Genomic DNA, 26,191 nt, shown 5'->3' on the forward strand with positions numbered 1-26,191 from the left:
ATAAGGACAAGTGCGGATTCAATATCTGGACTAAATGTCTGCTTTGTCGGTGTTACCTCATGTATCTTTTTCCTTTTGAAAGAGGATGAATAAGTTAATTAATGAAATAAATCAACTCTACCTGTTTGGCAACATATAAATTGGTTAATTTGGTTAATGCTAGAACAGCTAGTCGGCAGCTAACATGACCAGATGAGTAACTATATGTATATTTTACTTATCATTATCATCTTCCACTTTGTTTAGGGGTTCTTTGCGTGTCGATATAAATTACTCTGGAAATTTTCCATGTAAGGTTGCTGCTAGGAAGAAACTTTAGGTTGTGATATCCCAGAAAGTTTGAGATATGGCAAATCAACTTTCTAGTGGAATTGTTTATCCCATTTCTTCTGTATTGCAGGCAGTGGAGGCTGCAGTCTGGTGGTTTCATACACAAAATTCTTCTCTCCTGTCACTGGTTTTCCTTTCACTTTTAGCCAAAGATTTAATTTAACCATGATAATATATTCCTTCATCCAAATTGGCCCTTAGACTTTTGGCAAGACAAGAGGAATTTTGGAAGCTTGCTTCTTGGTTGTATGAGCTTAAACCATGACTAATAAGGCAGAAGTCCCTACCCACCAACTAGCCCATTTAGGTTACATGGTAGGTCTCTCTCTCTTGCCTAAATTTTCCTAGGCCAGGATTTCAACAACAAGAGGGTTGTTTTTGGGCTGACAGCCAATCACAAAATTTGCTTAGTCCTTCTGTTTAGCCTTCTTCACCTTGATTTGTGTTCCATATCCATCCCCATATTTGACTTGGAAATAAATATTGAAGCTTAAATCTTAACCACAAGACCAATCCATATGGGGTGGCTTGCATATCATGGTATGATCCAGCAGAGTCTTAAAGATTTTACAGTCATCTCAGAATCTGCTATAAAGCTTTTAAAAGATGGTCAATTCCTGGCATTTTATTAGACTTTGTAGGGCATTAGGTTGGCGGAGAGGCCTTAGAATAACTTGTACAAATGAGCCTTTGTAGTTTGTTAAATTTGACTGATTGACACACGCTGAACAAAGATTTGCTATCATGGTCCTCGTGAGTTCAAGTTGAGTTTTTGTCACATGCTGAATTTGTATGTCTACACATTCACAGCAAGAATTTTGGACAAAACTAATGTCAATGATATTACCACACGAATTGAAGACATTATTTCCCATTTCTATATGTTATATTCTATTTTTTTTAAAAATTATAATCATCCATACCGATAAATTCCAGTCTGATGTTTTGCAAGATAATGCTCAAAATTCATAAGTATCCAGATGATGCATTATAGTACTGTGAAATTTCATGCTATCAAGTTTATTCTGCTGCACTATTAATTAGTACTTGCCAATAAACATCCTTGTGAAACAATTCTTGCATATATTGATGGCAATGCTGCAACATATGTAATTCTAAAGGTGGTCATTGAATAAAACAGATTAAATCCAAAATAATGTTTGAGTTTACTATGTGATATTGCTTGGCATTGCTGACATGGATCAACAGTATGTGGAATTTTGAAATTCTTTTAGTTTTAATAGTTAGCCAATTTAGAGGGTAATTTACAATTTCAAAGCATTCCAGAAATACATACTGTTGGAGTGAAATTTTAGTAGTGGTAGTCAGGCTCTTATATGAAAATCCAGATCTAATCTTACAAGGCCTGGATCTAACCTTCAAATCTAAATTTGAAATCCTTGGTTCATATATCTGGTGTCATTGGCTCTTGTAGGAGATTAGACTAGTGTATGCCCTTGTTGGTGAAGTAATGAACTCGAAAATCATACATATTCTTATATATCCTGCCCTTTTTTTTATTCACTTTTTATTTTCAGGATTCTTAGTTTAATACCAGTGAAAGGGGCCCCTTTTACTTCCAGTATCTTATATATATCGTTTACTGGTTTTGTTGTGTGATTGGTTATTGCTTTATTACATCATATTCCTTTTTAGTGCATTATTGATAACTGAACTGAAAATTTAAAAAACCTTACTAATCATGACTCTGTTAATTTGTAGGAACCGTTTTTGCCTATGGTGTCACTAGTAGCGGGAAAACTCACACTATGCATGTAAGTTAATTATTTCCTAATCTGATGTCGTTCAGCTGATGATTATATGATGTGACATCCCTGAGAATGTTGTACCATTTGTAGCGCTTGTGTGTTTCGATATTTCACTAATCAGTTCAAATATATGTTGATTGGTGCTTGCTTCCTCATACACATGCATATAAGCCAATCTGGTTATGATATGATGGTGCTCCTTATTTCAAATGGTTCTTCAACTTCAAGTCTGTAATTCTGTAATCTTAACTCAATTTTCTCTAGTCTTAATTTTCGGGTTTGCTGTACACATTTTTTATCATCTGAGCATTTCCATCGCTCTGTAACTTGAAAAAATGGGATATGTCTGACTTTTTAACTTGAAAAGCAAGGTTTAAAATTCAGAGGCACAAACCTGTACTGGTTATTGAGTCGTATGGTATGCCCCAATTCTGACACAGGGTACTGAAGGGCACACCAGGCACTCTAGTATGGTATGTGTGGTATAGGCTGGTACATGCCAAGTGGTATGCCTGCATACCAACCACTATGTGAATCCATGGCGAAGAGATTGTCTGGTGTTTGGTAATCTGATCAGTTAATCATCCTTCCTCCAACAAATGGAACTACTGATATTTAGTTTTAGGGTTTTGTTTCGATAAAATTTTCTGCAGTCATGCATTTTTTCTGTTATTAGCTTACTGGTACTGTTTTAAGTAAAAGAATTGCAGTTTTGGCTGTTTTACTCTGCAAGATGTCAATAAGTTTATCCCGTCCTTCATAATCATTGTAGATACACTCTTTACGGCTTCTTAATAGTTGGATATAGAATTCAATGTAATGAAGAATTTGTTGTAGAAGCTTGAGCATTATTTTAAATAGGCACATAGTCTGTGGAAGAGTTAGGATTAGTGTTCCAGAAATGGTGTGTGATTCAGCTGAAGGTTGTTTTCTTTTTGAGTCTAATTACTACTTCAAGTAGATTAAGCATGTATGCAAACTCAATACTGCATTTAATGAATTGTAACACATCAAATTGGGGATCAACTAAAAATGTTATCTCTTACTCTTGTGAATGAATATTTGTTCCTATGGCATGAAACATTTATCAAAAATATCTTACTGTTTGTTATTCATAAATGTTTGGAATTTCAAGCTCTAACAATATTTCCTGCCATCACCATTATTTCATCTCTGTTTTGTTTATAATGGTATATATTGAGTCTGGCATGGCGGTTAGTTATCAGATTGCTAGGCTTGGACATAGCCTGTCATGTCTTCATTTCCTCTTGCATTGTCATGTCTTGAACTTTGATTATGGACACAAATTTTAATGGGATTATCATCCAGGCTGTTTTATCATATCCTTTTATTGACTTATTTATTGGTTAATATTTGCATTTTGTAGGGCGATCAGAAATCTCCTGGAATCATACCATTAGCCATCAAGGATGTCTTCAGCATTATCCAAGATGTATGACGAGTGTTAAACACATGAACTTATATAAACATATATGAAATTGTGCATTTATTTTTGTCAAAATGGTCAAAACAAACTATGTTCAATTATTTCTTACTATGATTTTCTGGACAGCTGATGTTTTGCAACACAACTTACTTTACAATGATTAGTTCTATTTTCTATATTTGTCTTTTTTAAAAAGCTTATATATTTAATCAGTACCGAATGCTGCTGATTAGTCTTTAAACCATGGGTCTTTGTTTGAATATATTCTAAATTGATCATCATATTTCTTTTATAATCCAACTACTGGTCCCTTTGACAAAATTAACATTAGTCATATCTTGAAACAAAAAAATCCACTTGATAAAAAATAGAGTATGATGTGATGCTAACTGCGACTTAAGGGAAACACAGTGGCAAAAGGGCATGAATTGGAGCTGCCAACTTCTGAATTTTGGTAAATCCTGTGATTAGAAGAACTGAATTTTAAAAAGAGAAGAATTGTTAGAAAAGTAGGTACATGGAAAGTTGGAATGATCACAGAGATGAGTACATTACCGAAAACACTTAAAAAGGGCCAAAATAATCCTAGGATATCAGCCAAAAAGTAACAACAAGAAACAAAGAAGAGAAGGAACTTCAGAAGCTGCAATTAGGGCTTATGAAACTTAATTTGATTCTTAGATGGGTCGCAATAAGGAAAGCAATTGATCAAATGTTGGCGTAGGGAGAGATGAGCATAATATATAACCATATGCCCAAAATAAACTCAACAAATTTAATAGATGAACTTGGTCAAAAGTCCCATCGCAGTTGCCACCTAATCGGCAATATGAGGGGAAAACGGGGGTAGACTGCCTAAGGATAGCTCGTGTGCACAGTCTTCATTGACAATGCTGTTAGACAATGAAGAAATTCTGCAACACTTGCTTGGATGCACGCTGTTCTTGGAGTTTGGTCTATCTAGAACTCTTGCCAAACCTAAAGGTAAGGTTAGCTAATTGTAAGCTATTATTAAAAATGGAGCATCTAAAATTTTCGAGATGGGGATGACTATTTCAGAACCACTGTACCGATTACATCCTCAAAGTTGACAAGCAAGTTGGATAAGTAACAAATATGCAATAGAATATGGAGGCAATAGTCCAATATAGTAGGATACCTCCCAGACCTGTAGCAAGTAGAAGACATGATGTATGGTCTATAAAGATGCAATATACACAATGAAATGCACCATTGTCCTGAACATTATATAATGATTTTCATCTCTGATTTATTTTTTGACTCAAAAAAGTTAATAATTTTAATATTGCTGGTATTCTAATTTTTCCCCTTGCATTAATATTCTTAGTATGCTGTAAGTATTGGATATGTGGGAGCATGACACTTATCTTTTTGGCAGACTCCAGGAAGAGAATTTTTACTTCGTGTGTCATATCTTGAAATTTATAATGAGGTAAGTATTTACTAATAACTTTAGAGAGTGAAAATGAACATTCACTTATTCTTAACTTATGTTAGAACTTAGAATCTTGTCATTCTCAAATCTATCCTATGTTCATATCTTAAACATATTATACTCATTCCTTTACCCTTTGTGTGGAGTTTATCTATATAATGTATTATTTCCCAGTAACACAATCAATTTCTTATCGACTAATCCATCAAATAGTTTCCATGTTGATAATTAGAAGTCTAATATCATCATGCTTGTAATAAGTTTGACAACTTCTTTTGCATTCTATCAGTGTCATGATTTTCACAGTCATTATATTCTTTAAATATATTGTATATTTGTTCCATAATTACTGACTCGCCGAACTCTTTCATAATTGTCATTCTAGGTGATAAATGACTTGCTTGACCCTACAGGCCAGAACTTACGTGTCAGAGAAGATGCTCAGGTTTGAAGCTTCATCACCAAAACAATAAATATTTGGTTTTAGTATAATCAATCAATCTTAATTAAACAGTCAAAGGCTAACCCAATTCAATGGATGTGCCTATGCATGGACTTCTATGCTCATTTTGTTTAATTTTGCATCAGATCCCTCTTCTCTTACTCTGCAATTGTTTGCTCCCTGTTATAATTATGTATAACTTCTTTTTATGCATAAGTATTAAAGAAATCTGAATTGTGTTATAGGAACACAAGTTTCAGTTGTTCATTATAATTCAAAAATCTGCATTTTTTTGTTCCCCCCTATCAGTATATTTACTGAATGCGTGTGCTGTCGTGCGTTAAGTCCAGGACTCATCCAAAATTGGTATCATCATTACTTCTATGTGGTTCAGTTTGTAAAATTGTCTGTTTTTATCTTATTGCTCATCCGACCTTGTTTGTTGCACTTCTTGTTATGTGTTGGCTTATATGGTACTTTTTTAAGAAATGCTGATTTGGAATGGGTTAAATGTTTTGGGCTCTGAGCAAAAAATGCAATGTTTTGTTTCTTTACATTCTCAGGATATGAGGTTTCGTTGTATTGTTGCTGATAATTGTAAATTGTAAATGTATTATAAATGCGGATATTCAAAAAAGCAGTCAAAAGTATGTAACAGCTACTCTATATTAGGTTTAATGGTCAAATAACCTGGTCATGCAGTAAATGAGCATCATAGAGATAAGTATTTTGAAATGGGAATGCATGGTAATATATTAAAAAGGGACAACATGATTAGTTTTGCATATGAGGCAGCCTTAAAGTAACCTCCAAAAAGCATTGTTGATGTATGGCATGTGACAAAAGCCACATACTGTCACGTGATACATATCATCTGTTCTGGCTGATGGTTGAAGGATTGGTGGGAAGACTTTCAAATTCCTGCATTGATATTTTGATCAGTGTTATAAAGCTGTCATAGAAGATTCGCCATTGTGACTATTTGAATGAAAAAATGTTTCAAAAAAGTGTGACCACAGAAACACAGGGTGCATTTTGCTTATGTGATTATTAATTCTCTCCTTTGTTATTATCTTGTTGAGGAAATGGGAGGAAAATCCACCCAAATTATACTTGTTATTATCATGAGCTTTTAAAACTTTACTTTCTAATGATCTCTTGAACCTCAGATTTATTGTGTTAAAAATCTCTAGTCACTTTTTCTTGGTACTTCTATCTTTCCATTCTAGAATTGGAATCTAACAAATCCCTCTGCTCTCCCTGTCCTTTCTTTCCCTTTGATAAAAAGTTCTTTTTTTTTCATGCTGTAAACAATAAAATTTTGCAGGGAACTTATGTTGAGGGGATAAAGGAGGAAGTTGTTTTGTCTCCTGGACATGCACTCTCTTTCATCGCTGCTGGTGAAGGTGATGCTCCACTGAGACTATTTCATTGTTCTATTAGTAAATTCTATGCCAACATTTTAAGTACCAACCTGTATTAGCTTGATATGTGGTGAGCTTTATTGGCCCTGTATGGTACCAGTAAGGTATGGGGATTGGTATGCCCCTGTACTGACTTATGGTATGATGATGTGCCAGCACGAGCAGTGTGACATGTGTTGGTACAGGAGCATACAGTAGTGTACTAACCCATATTGATATGGTACTGGTGCAAGGTCCAATATGCAGACTTAAAACATTGTTCTATATGATGCAAATCTTTTTATTTGCTTCATTTTATGCTAATTTTTATATTTTTTCTCAATGAAGCTAATCAAATATTAGCATATCACAGAGAAGTAATATTTTTAACATTTGTTTCCTAAACCTATAACTCTAAACCCATCAAGCTGAACATATACTTAGTATAGACTTATCTATTGCGGAAATGTTTCAATTTTATAAAAGAGTTTTTTTTTTCTTATTGTTGGAAACATGAATCTATTACTATTCTCTACTTTTTAAATAGAATTAGAATGTTGGTAGGGCTCTAGTGTAATTTATTTTGTTTCACATTTGCAGAGCATCGTCATGTTGGTTCGAATAATTTTAACTTGTTCAGTAGCCGAAGTCACACAATATTTACCTTGGTATGCTGCTATCACTTCTGAAAAGAAATTATATTTGCAATATTCTTAAGGTAGCTAGTCCCGTTACGTAAAATGTTATGCTTTTTGTTGACTTGTTTCATATGTTTTGTTTTCTCTTTTTAAATGTTTGATGAACATTATGATCCTTTTTTTGTTGCTTTCTGTCTTATGACTTAAGGGTCTAGTTCTTTAATCAATCCACTCAGATTTACATCAAATAAGTTTTATTCAGAAGTACAGTGTCTTTGCATTTTAATTGAGGAAGAAAGGGATAAGGCCTAGAGATTAAAAGCTATTAGCTACAAAAAGATGGAACTAATTCTTAAATTCATTATTTAAAATTTCTTTTTTGTCTTAATGTTTGAATTGGTTGACAGATTGCATTTACTCCCTTGCACACTTGATCTCTCTGGGTCAGTAATCTTAAAAGCACCTCAGGGGCCCTTGTTCTACCTCTACCACAAGATCCTATCCCTTGCCAAGAAGCTGTCAACCTTGAGCTTTGAAACTGCTTTTTCCGGCCTTCCTACCACCCATCCCATATCCTATAACATATAGGAGAACATTTAGCCCATTCCTTTGGAGAAGATCAAATAACAACCAAAAGGAAAGAGCTGTATGCTAGGTCTGCCATCTGGCTTGCTCGACAACCATGGGTATATCACAATTTGCTGCTCAAGTATTTACTGGCTTTGCTGTGTGTCTTGGATGCCCCTGTCTGCCATTTTTTGCCCCAGTATGGCACATGTGGCGTATCTTAAGGAGGGGTGCTGGGATTTTAGCTTTGATTGTATTTGGACAGAGATACAATTTTGTAATTATTTGTTGGAGGGAGCATGGTTCCCAAGTTTCCAATCACATCGATATCTATGATATCATATTTTGTCCGAAATGTGATTTGTGCTATCTCAAAAATTTTGGTACTGTAGAATTAAGAATTTCATTGTCCCACTCCCACCTTTCGCCTATCTAGGCTTGATTGCTTTGTTGCCATATCCTTGGATATCTCCCTTGTGTTGAGAGTTTAGTGAGGAGAAATGTTGCCAAAAATGCAAAACTTCATGGGATCATCGAGGCAAAACTTCACATTTCCTTAATCTTTGTTTTAAAATAAATGTTTTAGTGAAGTTTACATCTATGAATAAATATGTACTGTTTTCCCAAAGTTGGGAGAGGGGATGCCAGGAAACTCGTTAGTTTCACACCTTTCCACACATCTTATCCTTCCACTCCCACTCTTGTGGGAATTATTCCCATATTCACTAATTATTCTTGCAAACACACTTTGCCTCTTTTCTTTAGTGGAATTGAAGTCTTCAACTCATATTACCTACTTATATGCGAGGCACAATTTTGGTGGGGTAGCTAGCATCCTCACATATATCAGAAACCTTGGTATTAGAAGACATCTACATGGTGGCTTTATGTCATCTTATTCTTTTGACATGTTTCTTCTATGTTGTGCCTTTTATGGTCTTCAACTTGCTTTCATGCTCTATCTCAACATTTGGCTGTTTATGATTTATTACCCAAACTTTGAACTGAAATTCAAAGATTGGATACCCATATCTCAAAAATAAATAAACATATACCCATGCAATTTCCATTTTCATGCCTTTCTCATTTTCTACAGTACCCTCATCAAAAACTTCAAGTATTTTGCTGATCCACTTGTAATGTGATCTTAGCAACACTTTTCAACCAAACTGTTTCTAGTTGACTCCTGTCTCGTTGAACTATTCAGCCTAATTTTTGAATCACTTTGTAAAACATGCTATAACTAATTTATAAAAAGGGAAAAATAAAAATTGGTATCTATGTAGAAGAGAATGTTTAAAAATGATTTGATTACAAAATGCTTATATGTGAATTTTCAGATGCATCTGTGTTTGAACGATTTCTTCATTTTTAATAATAAATGTCTCTGGTGTTGGGATTGTCCTCAACAAACAATAATTTGTTTCCTGATCAGTCAACACTTTGGGTTGAAATCAAATTGAACTGATGTACTTGTCATAAGCTATGATTTGGGTGGAAATTAAAGTGTAGGATTTTAGCTCATGAATATTATGTGCTGTTAGTATGTTATTTTTTTTCTTCTAATTTCCTAATCATTATCACTTTTCTGTGCTGTTTGTATAATTCTGTGTGTAATATGCCTGTGATTTACTTACTGCAACATTTTTATCATTATTCATTTACATGCTATAGTTGAATTTTACTTTTTTGAATTCACTTTTATATGTTTCTCATTCCATATCCAGCATAATCTTGCTGTATATAGATCTCCCACTCTCTTTGTTTTTTTAATTAATGAATTATTTCAACAGATGATTGAAAGCGGTGCTCATAGCGATGAGTATGATGGAGTGATGTATTCTCAACTTGTATGCTGTGAATCTTAGCCATACAAATTTACAAGATTTCGTGCTTTATATTTTTAGTTCCTCACTCTTGATGTTTCTTTTTTAGAATCTGATTGACCTAGCAGGATCTGAGAGTTCCAAGACTGAAACAACTGGACTGCGGAGAAAGGAAGGATCATATATAAATAAAAGTCTTCTAACCCTTGGAACAGTAGGTCCTGGTTACCATATGTATTTCAAAGAAAATATCATTCAAAATTTATTTTGAGATTAAAAGTGCTCTATTCTCATTCACTTTCACTTTCATCTCACTTTTTTTTGTGTGGAAGTCTTTAGAAAATGTAACTTTAATTGTTTGTTCAGTTGTTGTTATCCTTTGTTTCAATAAATATCATAATTTTCAGGTTCTTTGCTTCTTAAGATTCTTTGTTTTAATATCATGATGTATGATGATTATGTTGGGAAACATCATTATCTTGATGATCAAGTTGTCTATGCGGCAATGTCGGGTAATGTAGCTAGCCTTAAACAAAGAAAGAATGGTCTCCTTTGGGAATCAATTTTAGTATATGCTTTGCACCATCTTTGTGTAAATCTTTTGTTTTTTTTTTCCTTCTATATATAGTGGAAATCACAAAGATTTTTAATACAATGGGACAGGGCCTTCCCTGTCTTTCCATGGGATGGGACGTTGCACGTCCCGACACTAAGGATAGTGGATGTCCCATTCCGGTCCAGGTCCATTTCCCAACTCATCCTGTCCTGACACTTAGGACAATCAAATGTGTTGCCATCCTAATAATATTTAAAACCTTGAAAATTATTGAGCATGATATTATGAGTAATCTTGTGGCTTTTGGTACACATTTTTTTTGAGTTAAAGGCTAACTTTATTGTGAAAATTTGAAGGTTATTGGAAAGCTTAGCGAAGGAAGAGCTACTCATATACCATATCGTGATTCTAAGTTGACTCGCCTTCTGCAATCCTCGTTGAGTGGGCACAGTCTTGTATCAGTAAGTCTCTATGTTTTGTTTATGAACAATCCTTAACATGTTTCCTTCTTCCTTTAAGTGATTTTTTATTTGTTAGGCTTGATTTTGAAATGTTTCTCGCTTCTTATAGAAAAGATTACTGTGTTGCTTTGTGGCATACTCTTTTATATTTTGATAGAATGCTTTTGTATGTGTGTTCGTGCAAGCATGCTTTTCATGGTCTGTTGTCAGACAAAATATGAGTCATGCCAAAAGAATACTAACGTTTTTTATACAGCTGATTTGCACAGTTACTCCTGCATCCAGTACATTGGAAGAAACTCACAACACATTGAAGTTTGCGAGCAGGGCAAAGCGAGTCGAGATTTATGCATCTCGAAATAGGGTATATATAAATTGCCAACATTCAGTGGAATGTCCACTACATCTTTTGTAGGAAATACAGATTGCTAATTTTAAGATCTTTTGTTATTCCAGATTATAGATGAAAAGTCATTGATTAAAAAGTATCAAAGGGAAATAGCAATCCTAAAGCAAGAGCTTGACCAGCTCAAGAAAGGAATGCTTACAGGGGTCAATCAGGAAGAGATCATGAGCTTGCGACAAAAGGTTTTATGTGCTCTTATTATTTCTAGATGGATAACTGTACAGCATATTACAGTTCGCCTTATTGATTGTTCTGAAGTTTGCTTGTAGAAAAATATTGATCTTCCCTGAATTATCATCTACTCGTTATACATGGGAGTAGTGATCATTCCTTTCTGTTGTACAAGCAGCTAGAGGAGGGTCAGGTAAAAATGCAGTCTCGTTTAGAGGAGGAAGAGGAAGCAAAAGCTGCTTTGATGAGTAGAATACAGAGGCTGACCAAGCTGATACTCGTTTCTTCAAAAAACTCAATTCCTGGGTGTTTGACTGATTTGGCTGGCCATCAGCGCCGCCAGTCTTTAGGTGAAGATGATGTGAGTTTTTTTTTTTAAAACTTGAAAATTGAAACTAGAGCAAGTAGGCATTATTAATTTTTCTTATTCTGAATAATATATTTTTACCGTGTGCTAGTTTTTGTTAAATTCTTTTTCTTGGAGTTGCTATTAGCAGTCGGTGATTCTTTTAGAACCTTTCTCCCCTAATCCTCTGCAAATATCCTCTATATGGACCATATATATTGATTAGCAACTTGAGTGATGTTGAATCTGTTTGACATGGAAGGCTGTATGATTTATGAACTTCTTGATAGTCACACATTGAAATTGCGGGCCACAATGTTTTGAATCTGACCTCTCTGTACTTCTATTTTATTCCAGAAACTGGAAATTTTGCGCGAGAGTCCTCCACTGCTTCTAGAAGGTGAGAACACCCTGAAGGACTCTCTATCTTCTGCTCTGTCAGATCCATCGGACCCTTCATCTGATGTTAAACATCGGGGGTCTTCAAGCAAGTTGAATGAAGAGCATTCCTCCGTCAGTAGCTCAGTTACAGAATCAAATCAGGTGGGTGAACTTATTGGTGGGATAGCCAGTAGCTATTGATTTCAGATGCTTTTTAATCTTTGTTTGAAATTAGCTCATAGTATGTTGCGTTTTAATGTTGCATATTTTTCCCCCTACTTCAATCTTAGTTGCCAGCTTACGATCCATTTTTGTTGACAATAGAAAAAGAAGATTAAGATTTCAGGCAAATGTGTTTCTTTCCCGGGGCGGGGGGTGGGACATGCGGCAGCCAGTGCGGCATGCATCTGTTGGCTATAAATTGAAAATATCGAATCTGATAGGAACATAATCACTACTTAAAAACATAGATATGCAGATCAACCTTGCTAAACCAATTTTTGGTCTCAACAGCTCAAGCATACACATATTATTGAATTTATATTTTTTTGGGAAATATATGTCATCAATGGAAAATATTTAGCTGACTAGATCAACTATATGTCTGTTTACTAATGCTTTTGCTCAAAAGTGTTTATCTAATAATGTACGTCTTTCCTTATTCATTTATACAAATACATATGCATATATGTATACCTACATGCATATATAAATCTATACTGTAATTTGGCTAATTAAGGAAGTAAGGTTGACAAACAGTATGCTTAACTTCACTAGTTCATCAAAATTTCATCTTGTACTCGAATGTGCGGTCAACCAGTAAAATCATTTATCTTATCTATGACATTATGCTGTTAAAAAAAATAATCCAATATATCATGGTATCATGTTAATAAATGGAAGAGGATCAATGCTAAAGTTATCTTTGAATCTTTGCAAGGGTTTAGATATGGGTGAGAGCAGTGAGGGCTTAAGCGATCGAAGTGACCTAACCTGGCTCCATCTAGAAGGGCCAGTTGTTAAAAGATAAGGAGTTTGAGACTTTGATTGCTTCCCAGCCAATTGATATAATCTTCTATTTCTCTTTCTTCTCTTTTTTCTTTGGGGTTGGGGGGTGAGGAGGGAGATAGAATTTGATTTTTCATTTTAAAAAGAGATTCATTAGGCCATGAGAACTTTGAGAGATTCCAAAAGGCCGGTCCTCAGTGCCAGCAACACTTGATGGAGAATTGTGATGCTCTGATTCGTGAATCAGTATAGATTTGCTATTTAAACACCCTGATTTAAGTACACCTATAAAGCTCTCTTCTTAGTCAATTAGTAGAGATAGTAGTTACTAGTAGAAGAGAAGTCAAATGCACGATCATTGCCTCACATATAGAAATATAGAAGGAGGGCCAGGTTTGAGAGATTTTAGAATGGTTAGATTTTGGGTGATGGGAGTGGAGATTTGAATCAGATTGGATTAGATAGAGGCGATCTCTCTTTCTTTATTTATGTTACATGAAGTCGAATGGCAATATTTTAAGGATCAAGCCTTGTGGTGGGCGAATCATCTAGGAGTTGGGGTGCTGTTGTGTATTGAAGCGAAATTTTAGTTGGGAGCGTCAACATGTACTGGTGTACTAATTTTGAGGCATCATGCCTTTACAAATAAAATGAATGTCTTGTGTTTAGTGGGGCTGTGGTGTTGCAACTCTACTCCCCCCACTCCCCTTCCTGCCATGATCTGCCACTGAAGGGGATTATGATTATGATATGTTAGTTTGTGTTCATGTGACCAACCCATGAATGTGTTATTAGCGTTTTGCATTGGTTATATTTTTGTTTTCAACAGGGTGACCATGATTGTTTTGGGCAAGATTTCATCACCTTTCCTTTTGACTGTAAAATCATGTTTTTATTTTCCTTATTAAATCTCAAGCCTGTTGGATTACTGCAATGCATCTCTTGATGTTTTCAACTATTTCTTCATAAGTCGTAGGTTACATAGTTCAACATTTTCTAGTGTTCTCCAGATAATTAGAAAACTGTCATCCAAACTAAGCTTAGGGATATGATCATTATTAGCTTTCCTATAAGTGATGATCCATCTAGTAGACTCGTTTTAGAGGATATTTTGGTTCTGGTAGTAGGTGTAGCTAGTGACAACAAGGTTCGTCGTATCGGTGTGTATTTCCCTGTATCGAGCATACCATATCATATTAGTACCGAAATGAGACTCGGTACAAGGGCTGTGTCGAGTCTCAGTATGCCGAATTGCCTCTATACCGGGCATACGAATAATGTACTAGCATGGTACTGATATGAGGTTTGGTATCTAGATGGCGAACCTTGAGTGACAATGAAGGGCATGTGGCTTATGATGGATAGGTTCATATCGAGTACAAATAAAGTATTGAAGAATGTTTTGTCTCTACTAGAATTCCAATGTATGTCTATACTTTTTACATGGAGATTTTACCAGGCATCATGCTGGATGGTCTGAGCTTCGTACTGTCATGCTACTTCCTGATGGTGTTTTGTGTATCATGTACTTATGTCGTCGTGCTGCTCTGCTTTTGGTAGGGATGATCAATATCTTATTTTTGTTCTACATTTGCAGACTGGAATGACAACTTCAGATGAAATGGATCTCCTTGTGGAGCAGGTTAAGATGCTTGCTGGTGAAATTGCATTCAGTACTAGTACACTAAAAAGATTGGTGGAGCAGTCTGTTAATGATCCTGATGGGTCGAAGATCCAAGTACGAATCTTCTATTTACTCTTGATGCCTTTTGACTAGAGATATTGTTGATTTTGGGTTTAACTTTTTAAAGTGAAAAATTTGCATAGACAATTTATGTGTTTTAAGAGATGCAAATTAAAGAACCAAGAAGGAAAAACTAAAGGAGAAAAATATATATTGCTGGCATAGGATCGAGGGGTGCAGTCACCCACGGGTGCTTTATGTGCACACACACAAAAAGTGAGATGAACCCCTTCTTCTTGCTGCCCAATAAATTAGATGATTTGAAAACATAAAGAAAAAATTGTGATCTCTTGAAAGAATTTGGATGCAAAAAATCACTGGACTGAGAATGCTTTGAGGCCTTTTTTTTTCTTTGGTTGCTGTTTGCTTGAAAATTTTTTGAGCCTTAGGAGAAATGCACGTGCATAATCAGACCCATTTATACAGGGAGTTAATAGAAGCTAGTGGATATCTTAGGGATAATAGATGTTGCTTCCTGCAAGGCATGTTGACGGGTTTGGGTTGTATCTTTGCGAGCTTTTCTTTCATCAGCCTGCGCAGATCTCAAAAGGGCAATTGCGAGATCCAACGGTTGAAGTCACGAAAGAAGGTGAATCATTCTTCTGCCCAAAAGATACATCCCGAACCCCATGTGCACACAACCAACTGTTCCTCTAACAGGACAAAATAATTAAAAGATAACATTGGAGTTTAATTTAATGATATACTAGTTCAATATAAAAGTCATAGATAGTATCCAACATGTGTGCTGCTTGGGTCATCATGATATGACACATGGCTAGGCGGGCAAGTGCTTGAGGTATTTTGCACACTCAGTCAAGTAGAGAGAGAAGGAAAGCTCTTTAGTCTGTATGAAAGGAATTTTTGTTTTCCAATGTGGGACTAAACGTTTTCAAGCTTTACCACCAGATTCCTGGATTTAATATAATGGACAACATGGTACACCAAAATTAGCCACTGCACAAGTAATTAAAGAATTTGTAATACTCACCAGAAATTACAAAAAATTTAAGCACAAGAGTTAAAGTTTTTGTTGAAAGAGATAGCGTATGAGAATTGGTTGCATTGCATAAGAACTAGTGGTGGCAATTGTATGCACATACGGTCCTTGATCCCTTGCAATAGAAACACACAATACTGGACCCAAATTATTGCTTACTGCAAACATCTTGGTAGCCGGTTAATGGGTATCCCATCCTTTTTTTTACTTGAGGTTGCTTCTGTGTCCCAATTAGTGCAGTATAATGTTTGGGTTCCTGAACCCTGCTCTTTCTGAAGGAAGCAATAGATAACATTTTAGTGCCTCTAGAAAATTCTGATCATGGATCTATGTATTTAAGGGAAAAGGTTCCTATCTGCAAGTTGAAGTCATTCAAAATTAACAAATCTCTTGAACTGTCTGAATAAAGAAGGCCCTATGCTTACCAAAAAAGAAGGGCCCTTCAACTGATCCTTGTGTTACTAAAGAGAAGTTTCATTTGCTCTTATTTTGTGAACTTGGTTTACATCAGATCAATATGAGATTTTGTAGAAGTATCAAATTCTATGAACCTGTGTTGCTACAGATGTTTGCTTACCTATCTGATTTGGGTACCTTGACATGTACAGTCCCTAGACTGTACCTGCAGATTTGGAGTATTTATGTATTGCATTATACTGTTATGTATATACTATTACTTAATGGTTTTGCAAATATATAGTCTTGTATAACCTATCTTTCTCAAAAGTTGTTTTCCTAATGCTTCTATTTCTTTTGTTCCATTTTCTTCACCCAGTTGGTGGTTTACTGAGGGAAATATGCTGTCCTGAGGCTTCTATTTAGTTTCCATCTAGTTTGCCTGTTAATTTGATGGTTACACCTATTGTGTTTTGCATTACAAATTTGACGAGTTGCTTTTGACAGTGGAATTACATTTCTCATTGAATTCATTTTTCATTGGAAGATTTTTTGAGCCCATATTTTATCGGCAACAGATTCAAAATTTGGAGCATGAGATCCAAGAGAAACAAAGGCAAATGAGGGTCTTAGAGCAACGCATTATTGAGAGTGGGGAGGCCTCAATGGCCAATGCATCTTTGGTTGATATGCAACAGGTCCGTTTCTTTCATCCCCTGCTTTTCTTAAGGTTGACACTTGCATATTAGTGGTTCTATCAGTTTTCTAGTCATTCAGTTTGACATCTGTATATTTCTTCTTTTCTAATCAGTCTGTCATGAAATTAATGGCTCAGTGCAATGAGAAGGGATTTGAGCTAGAGGTGATTCTTGATTTTATACCCTTTATTATTGCAATCATGAATTCGAACTTTCAGGCTTCTAAGTGTTGCATGGAAGGCATCATGTTTTTTTCTGTACTTCTTAATCTGCATCTTATATGTTTTTTTATTTCTATTTGAACTTTTTGTTGCAATGACTCCTATATACAAATTGTTGCAGTTAAAAACAGCAGACAATCGTATTCTCCAGGAGCAGCTACAACAGAAGGTTAGTTTGTAGCTTCTATATTTTGTGTGGTGCTGTGTTTTGCTAACATGCATGTTCTCTATTGCCATAGGGAAAATGTTATGACCCGCCGCCTTTTTTTAATTACTCTAACTTGGCTATATATATTAATTCTACTTCACGATGCCTAATAAGCAATTATTGCACTGTTAGGATCTTTTTTGAGCAAAATATTGTTGGGATCTTCACATTCAATTTTTGATTGAAAATCTTAATTTGACTTTCTATTTTTCTGGCAGTGTTCTGAAAACAGGGAACTGCAAGAGAAAGTGCTTGTTCTGCAGCAGCAGCTAGCTTCAGCTGAAATGGACCAGTCACCAGAACAGTGTGTCTCAGAAGAAATTAGTGACCTAAAGAGTAAACTACATTCTCAGGTCATCACTTTGATCCTTAATGTTTGAATGCATAGCAAACTGAGTTGCATGCTGGTGGCTGACCTCCATGATGCTCTAAATCTGTCATTCTTCACTCGGTGTTTTTGTGTTGATGTATAGGTATATCACCATAGTTAATTATTGTTAATTAATCTCAAGAGTTTAGCAAGTCTGATGTCTGTGCATACATTGCAGTTGCGATTCTTTGTTGAACTGCCTAAAAAGATTGAGCAAGCTTTTTTTTGGGTGGGGGTGGGGGGTGATGGGAGGTTTCACCATGGTATGGTCAAATTTATAAGATGAAAGGACACAGCTGGTTCAGGAATTGTTTTTTTTTCTTTTAAGAAATGAAACCAAGACGTTCAGGAAGTCAGGCTTCAGGTTCTACGCTTCGCACAAAGTCTCACCATTTTGGGATACTGAGTGCGAGAAATGAAGTCTTTGCTGTCTCAGGTTCTAATGCATCGGGCTGCCAAGCCTTTCATGTTATATATTCATTCATGAAAATTTTGTTTTGGAAATAAGAGGAAGTCAATGTTTTGCCTTACTTTGATTTTTAATTTTTCTAATCAGTGTAGAAGACTGGTAGTATAATGCTTTTATTTTTGAGATGCTACCTACACTTGAGTTTAATGACCATAATTTTATAGTCAAATTTCTTCTTTTCTATTTTTATAATTCAAATGGCCATTTAATTTCTTGAGCAGTTCATTCCTCTCTACATATATCCAGTTTTGCCAAGATACATGTTCCAGGGGGCTCTTTCATTAGATCTCTGGAAACAGCACTTATCCCCACAACACTTTCTGTTAGGAAAATTTGCAATTATAAAGCTTCTTTTTTATATGGTACATCTTTGCATTTTTATTTCATTCAGTTGGCATAGGCTATGATAAAAATCAGGCACTGAAAAATTTACTAGTAGTATCAGGCTAACTGTACAGTCCGGTTTTCATTTTTTGGAAGCTATAATATCTCTAGTCATATACATATTATAAGTAAATGAGAATTGATTTTACCAAGCAAACATTTCTGCCAAGCACACCCTTGTTACTTTGATGAGGATTGTGGAGGGTTCTGCATTTCTCTGTTTATCTTTACCAATTTTCCTTATATGACATTTGTGCTTATTTTGGATTATTGTCTAATGTGACATGTTCTGTGTTACAATGAAAATGCCCCATTTAGTCTTTTGCATATGTCGGCGATCTTTTTTGTTGCAAGAGGCTGCTAAAATTGCCAAATAACATTATCTTCATCTGGGTATTTGCATGTAACTCAAGAAAATAAATCCATTTGCATATCTAACCATTGGTACATGAATCTGCATTGCATATGCCGAATGCTAGTAATATATTTGGCACTTTCCTTTTCAATTATCAAGAAAACCTCTCTTAGTTGGTCCATTTCCAAATGATTTCCTATAATGGTGCTCCTTTTGTCTGTTGGTTGGCTTATTGAACTAAGGTTCTACCTATAGTTGAATCGAAGAATATAATATTGACAATTTAGTCAAGAAATACCAGGCATCCTTACAGTACATCATTATTTGCATGCACACATGTTTGTATTTTTGTGTATACGTATATGTGTATATACATATATACATAGTGGAATGGCTATTGAACTCCAAGTGTCTTGAACAAGTTCGTGGCATAATGCACGCAAATATGTCTAGACATGCAGGCCTGATAATTTGATAAGAGGTGACATCAAGGTACGTGGAACCGACCGAACTGATGTACTGGTTCGGTACCGGTTGGAACCTGTACCAAACTAGTTTCGCTTAAAAAAAAAATGCGCGGACGCGTTCGGCCACAAATTGCCACTCTGTGGCATTAAAAGCTCCCCGCGAGGGCTCGCTACCTCGTGCAGAGAGCCTGTGCGGGGAACTGCACGCATGGACGCGCGGTTCGCACCGCATGGAACGCGCACGGGCCTCTCTCCTTTTTTTCCCTCTTCTTTTGTTCTTCCCGACTCTTCTCCTCTCCTTTCTTCCCCTCTCTCCTCTTCTCTTCTCCTCTCTTTTCCCCCTTCTCCTGCGAGCAAAGAACGGGCCGGAACCGCATCGGAGAACGGATGATCCTCGTCGGCCCAAGGGAGTTGGGCTTCCTCTTCTTCTTCCTCTTCTTTCTTTCTCTTTCTACCCCTTCTTTCCTCTTCTTCCTCTTCTTCTTCCCCGGTGCCGGTACTGGGCTTGTATCGATGCGAACCGGACCGGTACCAAGCCTGTCGCACCGGTACTGGCAAGGAGCCGTTCGGTTCCGACCCTAAAAGAGTCGGAACCGAATTCTGTGGCTGTACCGTACTGGTGCTGGCCAGCACCGGCACGGTACAGGCTGAACCGGTTTGTTCCGACCGGTTCAGCAGACCATGGGTGACATAATAATTATATTATACAACCAAGGTGCTTTCATGCTACGATCTGTTTTTTTTTTTTTTTTTAATTCTACAGATAAGTTTTAAGTTCAAATTTCATTGTTTGGTGAGATAATGTGCCATAAAGCTAACTGAACTGACTAAGATGATATCTAGGAAATCTTTTTGTCAATTTTCATCTGCTTAGTATGTCTCTTTTTTCATCTCTCTCTCTCTCTCTTTCTGGAAATAGGTATATACATTTATTATAATTAATTTTTATCACTTGTTGTGGAAAATTGTAAAGTCAATTGGATGCAGAGTTTTCTTTCTCTCTGAATTTTACTTCTCATACTTTCAGTTTGCCTGGACAGCTTGATGTCCTTTAAAATAAATTAACTTTGTTCTGGTGGTATACTTTGACAGGAGGCTGAGGATGAAAAATTAAATATCGAGCGACTTCAACTTGTTGAGGAGAACCATCAGCTGCTTAGTCAAAATCAGAAATTGGCTGAAGAAGCTTCATATGCTAAAGAACTGGCATCTTCCGCTGCTGTTGAACTGAAAAATTTGGCTGAGGAAGTAACAAGACTCTCCTTAGAAAATGCAAGACAAGCAAAAGAATTATTGGTTGCTCAAGATATGGCATATTCTAGAGCTGGTGGTGGAGCCACCCGTAAGTTTTCAGAAAGCAAGGCTGAAGGTGCCAAACTAGGGAGAAGAGGCCGGCCAGCAAGTAGGGGTGGTGAAGTTGGTAGCACAGTGTATGGTGATGTTGAGTGCTGCAGTCTTGATATGGATGATATGAAGATGCAGTTGCAAGCCAGGAAACAAAGGGAAGCTGCTCTAGAAGCTGCTTTAGCTGAAAAAGAGCTTCTAGAAGAGGAGTACAAGAGGAAATTTGATGAGGCAAAGAAAAGAGAAATGACTTTAGAAAATGATTTAGCAGGAATGTGGGTACTTGTGGCTAAGCTGAAGAGAGAGGCTTCAGGTATATCAGAGTTGAATGTTGACAAGAGGTTCACCAATGGAGTTGACCTCACAAGTGATCAAAAAGAAAATAATAATGAATATAGGGACAATCTTCTTAAAGAGAGACAAACATCAGATGTGTTGGAAAAGCCACTTAATGAACAAGTGAATCAAAGTCCTGAATTAGAACCTCTTCTTGTTCGTCTGAAGGTAAATTTTGGTATTCGTCATTTTTAATTTAAGAGATGAAGTGCTGTTTCTTATACTTTCTGTTCAAAAATGTTGCATATGCAACTTCTTTTCACTTTCAATATCTAAATATCTTAGTTTGTATTTGCTTCTTTATTATTATCATGGTTTGTAGTTTCGACCGAAACTGATCTGTTTTGGTCCAAATGGATCTGTTTCGTTCATGATGAATATGAAATTTGAGTGAAATATTCAATTTCAGCCGGTTTTGGTCAGTTTAGGCCAATTTTGGCAGAGTTTCAGCAGTTTTGATGAAATGAACTGAAAGTGATTTTTTTTAATGTTGAGAGGAACATAAGTTCAGTATTTTTTTAATGTTTTTCTAGAATTTGTTATATTGTTCAATATCATATTTAACCAAGGCTCTGGTGATCTAATTTAAGTTATTTTTGGCTTAGCCTTGTTATAATGGGTAAAATGCAATTTTATGGCGTCTTTACTAACTAGAATGTGTGCCCAATACTATTGGGCAAGATAAAAAAAATCTTGTTATAATGGGCAAGATGCAATCTCTTCGCACGATCCTTTTTATCTTCTTTTTGAATAAATTGATACATTAGATGAAATACTAGAATAAAATGGATTTTTATTTTTTGATGGACCCTTTCTTGTTTAAATAGATTGTTAAAATGGATCATAATTAAACATGCTCAAATGTTTTTTTTCTTCGATGAGTTACTAAGATACAATAAAGTGAAATGTGCTTAGAAAAAAAAGGCCGGCTTAGATGCAAGAATTAGAGCAATTATGGATATTATAGAGAAAGAGAACAGTGTTGAAAAATTAAGGACTTTAAAGAAAGTGTATGATGATTATGAAAAAGTAGCAAAAAGTTTTAGATATCTATGCATTAAGCTTTAAGCAGTTCTGTTTCAAACTGAAACTACCTAAACTACCCAAACTATGATCCTTAATAACCCAAAACTCAGTGAAGGTGGTAACTTTAGTTGCATTTTTTCTTTTTCTTTTCTTTTTTTTTAATTTTTTATTTTTCCTGTCATTTTCGACCAGAACTCCAAAACTTAGAGCAAAACTATCGAAGTCACTGAGATTGCCAAGATAGAAACTCCACTGAAAAGAAAAACCGAGTTTTAAAACCTTGGTTATTATCACATTGTTGATTGATGTGGTGAATTTTGGTCTGTGTGTGTGCATGCCTTTACATCGATTTGAAAATGCAGCATTATCTTTTTGCACATATTTCAGTCAATATGTTACTGTGTTTGTTCACAACGAATTACATAATATTTATTTTCTTTGCTGAACAGAGTATATCAAGCTTTTACATAAACTACATATACATACATACATACATGTATGCATGCATGCATGCGTACATACAGCCTGGACCTTTTGAGCAGGCCATGTCTCGCTATTTGCCAAAAACAACCTGCTAAATGTGTTTATGTTTAGTTTTGAGGTCATGCTATATTATCATTGAAGCAGTAAACTGACAAATATTATCGATAAGATTTAAATGGTAGATTTCATGTTAGATGATCATTGAAACAATAAACTAACAAATCTTATCGATAATATTAAAATGATAGAGTTAGGATAGATACATTTTAAAATTGAGAAAGAAAGGCTTCCTGCCACATGCACTAGTATGCCTTTATTAGGAAGGCAGGAATTGCACCATACCGCAGTCGAATCTGGTATACCCTTTGACAGAAAGCAATGGACAGCGTATATTTGGTTCTGCTACTTGGTCTTATATGTATTCAATATGGATCCTATGTCTAGTAGTTTGTTATTTGTTATTTTCAAAACATGCCATGAGCAAATAAATTATTGTGGATCTTGAGCCTTGATGTATTAATCTGCAGTACACTGGCTGAATATATGTATGGCTTAGAGTGGGTTATGCACAGATATGTTAACCTATTCCAACCCATTCTTGTAGAGTTTACACAACCCCACTTTTTTCACTTTATTGACTACACTTGTGGACCCAGTGTCATAGCATAGTGCAGCAGTGGTGGTTATTAGGGGCGTGGCTGTTTCATATTGCTCATGCACAATCCCAAGTGCATAATTAAATCCCAACATATGTGTTTAAACAGTTATTAACCTTCTTGTATGCAGGCTAGAATTCAAGAGATGAAGGAGAAGGAAGTTGACCTTATTGGGAATGGGGATTCAAATTCTCATGTTTGTAAAGTTTGCTTTGAATCACCTTCTGCTGCAGTACTTCTCCCATGTCGGCACTTCTGTTGTAAGCAATCATACTTTTTATTACATTGCAAATACATCATATGTTCCTCATCTTTTCTATTTGGGGGCTAATGGAGCTTGATGTGATTGTGCCCCAGTGTGTAAACCTTGCTCTCTTGCCTGTTCTGAGTGTCCTCTTTGTCGCACAAAGATTGCTGATAGGATCATTACTTTCACATCCTAAGTAATGTGCTCTTGATTAGAGGTAATGATGTCTTGCCATGAAGCTTAAAAAAGTTCTTTACTGTCCTGTAAAGCTTTTCACATGGTTATCAAATCAATTTTTTATGGATTGCTGATATGTTCAAAGGATATCTAATGCATGATTTTTCATTTGTTTCAGGTAAACTATCAGCACTCTGTTGGTTCCTTGTCTTCTGTGCAATCAATATTCTTCCAATTCTTTTATCAGTTCTTCAGAAGGTACCATCTAAATCTTGCCTCTACCTTGTGAGAGCTGTAATTCTTTCTCGTTTCTGAAGGCTATATGCCTTGTGATATACTCGGTCCTCATTTCTGTTTTTTAAATGTGAAAGGAGATTGGTAACCCGCTGCAAATATGTATAAAGGTATGCTACTGAAATTTGTGGGACAGTCATTTAGAATATAGAAACAAAAGAAAGAGAAAATTTTGTGGGGAATTGCTTGCTCCCATGGGATTTCAATGCCTAAAAGTTTCTCGTTGCTTCCTTTTTTCAAGGGGTAAATGTTTCTCGTTCCTTCCTTTTTAGGGGGTAAATTTGTCTTGTTACCATCATTGGTTATATTTTCTGAATTGAGTCAAGAACCAGTAGCATGTAACCGGGGGACCAAGATAAATCCTATTGGTTTAGCTGTCTTATGATAGGTCAACAGAAGAAATTTGTTAAAATTGTGTGGATTAGCTTGGTAGTTTGGCGCTACTTAATTTTTTCCTGTTTTTCCCTTTCTCTGTGCGCGTATATTTTATCGCATGTCCAATAATTGGGTGTCTTCTTATGCCTGAATAAGAACTACTTATGTTTTGACTCTTGTTTCTTCATAATGTAATGATATATGTTATCGTCCCGATTGTAAATTCCAGAGGTCAGGAATCAGGGCCGTATGATGGCTGTTAATATTCCTATAGATTATATGGAAGTTAACAAGATATCAATACTTTGATGGGCAAGCAGGATTCATTGCAATAAGCTCAAGTTGCAGGTAGTATTGTGACTCAGAGACGAGGTGTTGTGATCTTCTCTGGATGGTTCAGAATCTGGGTGGTAGGGTTTTGGTACTCCAATGTTCTCCTGGATGTGCACTGCTTTGGTGGCAGTCATCTGCGGTCGGCCTTGTGTTAACCATATCTAAGGGATCAGCTTTAACGTTTTGGTTGCAGCACAGCTCTCCTGTCGTACACCCTTTTTTTTTTTATATCGGGAAGGCGATAGATTCCTAACTTATCGGACATGTGGGAATTTTTTTATTATAAAATTGAAAATTAGGATCCAAAAAAAATCCTGTTAGATGGATCCCAGCCCTCACATGAGCTGCTAGTGTCTCTCCATTTTAAAATTCTGGTCAGAGTCATCACATGATAAACTCTGTAGCAGAGGGATGGGTTACTTGATGGGACGGGAAGGCTCAACGGTTTCAGAGTAGACTCTGGCTTATGTCAAACCTTCATGCATGGTGATGCATACAGCATGGTATTAGTGTAGAATCTACAGCCATGAAGGGTATCTCTTTCCCTTTTATTGTTGAACAATGAGAATATAAAATAAAATTAGAGACGAGCCAGCAGAAATCATCAATGGACAAGCGATCAAGGTTTGATATAGAAAACCCTAATGGAGAAATATCACGAGATCGAGTCTAGATCTTCACCATCTCCAACATATAATGGTGTTCTTCTTAGTCAAGGATCACAGTATCAAGTGAATATGTCTTGGATTACAGTTCTATCTTGATCACTAGAGGCTAACACATCAAGAGAACAATTCTTGGATCATATGAGGGATTATTCACCATGCAGAGATGGATGACAATGTAGAAGGCGCTGAGGTAAGTTCACTTGGATGGAGCTAAGAACTATAGCCTTGGACTTGTAGATGTGGCTCAACAAATCCGGTATCTTCTCCTCTTTGCTTTCTTCTTCTCTTTCCAAAGCTATGGATCTTCTATGGCTTCCTTCATCAAGGTTTTTGGTAGGAAGAGACCCTCCCACGGGAATGGAAGGGATCTCTCAACACTTTGCTCCAATCCCTCTCAACTCTATCCAGCCCCCATGGCCTTGGATTTGAACGAGGGGCGGCTCTCCTTAGTGACGGGTGTATAGAACCTTTTTTTCCTGTTCAGGAGTCAGGAGACAATTTGGAATGAGAGCTTTTCCATTCGTGTGAACCTGGCCTGATGAATGATACACGGGACGCATCTTCTCATGAGGGATAAACCCAACAGGTTGTGTAAAGGTATTTTGAAGAGCTAGAACTTTTACCATCCATGCGCGCTCAGCGGTTACTATCTCTACATAATGGTGCTGTATGAAACTGTGTAAAATTCCTCAAGTATGGTTTACTAACAACTTTGTTCACATCCTGATTAAAA

General features: G+C 36.1%; 1 protein-coding gene across 3 annotated transcripts in view; it reads left to right on the forward strand.

Moving 5' to 3' along the window:
• Positions 1-24,462, forward strand: part of LOC103708482 (kinesin-like protein KIN-7K, chloroplastic) — a 26,363-nt gene extending 1,901 nt beyond the window's left edge. Inside the window, exons 4-26 of one of the 3 annotated variants that reach the window (XR_604308.6) lie at positions 2,053-2,105; positions 3,487-3,552; positions 4,946-4,999; positions 5,388-5,447; positions 6,772-6,850; positions 7,448-7,515; positions 9,846-9,902; positions 9,988-10,092; positions 10,791-10,895; positions 11,152-11,259; positions 11,352-11,483; positions 11,651-11,833; positions 12,176-12,361; positions 14,805-14,945; positions 16,926-17,045; positions 17,159-17,209; positions 17,388-17,435; positions 17,693-17,827; positions 20,612-21,367; positions 23,495-23,624; positions 23,722-23,828; positions 23,967-24,046; positions 24,160-24,462. Coding sequence is in view for 2 of the 3 variants with exons in the window: in XM_008793421.5 (XP_008791643.3) it covers positions 2,053-2,105; positions 3,487-3,552; positions 4,946-4,999; positions 5,388-5,447; positions 6,772-6,850; positions 7,448-7,515; positions 9,846-9,902; positions 9,988-10,092; positions 10,791-10,895; positions 11,152-11,259; positions 11,352-11,483; positions 11,651-11,833; positions 12,176-12,361; positions 14,805-14,945; positions 16,926-17,045; positions 17,159-17,209; positions 17,388-17,435; positions 17,693-17,827; positions 20,612-21,367; positions 23,495-23,624; positions 23,722-23,807 (2,723 nt within the window). In the remaining variant the exon portion in view is untranslated. Of the gene's footprint in view, positions 1-2,052; positions 2,106-3,486; positions 3,553-4,945; positions 5,000-5,387; positions 5,448-6,771; positions 6,851-7,447; positions 7,516-9,845; positions 9,903-9,987; positions 10,093-10,790; positions 10,896-11,151; positions 11,260-11,351; positions 11,484-11,650; positions 11,834-12,175; positions 12,362-14,804; positions 14,946-16,925; positions 17,046-17,158; positions 17,210-17,387; positions 17,436-17,692; positions 17,828-20,611; positions 21,368-23,494; positions 23,625-23,721; positions 23,829-23,966 lie in introns of all 3 variants that reach the window. The other 2 variants (XM_008793421.5, XM_039121400.3) reach the window with 2 other exon arrangements.
• Positions 24,463-26,191: the final 1,729 nt, after the last annotated feature.

Source organism: Phoenix dactylifera, chromosome 3, assembly GCF_051530095.1.
Source record: "Phoenix dactylifera cultivar Ajwa chromosome 3, Ajwa_hap1_PhDact_Kaust_v1.1, whole genome shotgun sequence".
Classification (NCBI taxonomy): Eukaryota; Viridiplantae; Streptophyta; class Magnoliopsida; order Arecales; family Arecaceae; genus Phoenix; species Phoenix dactylifera.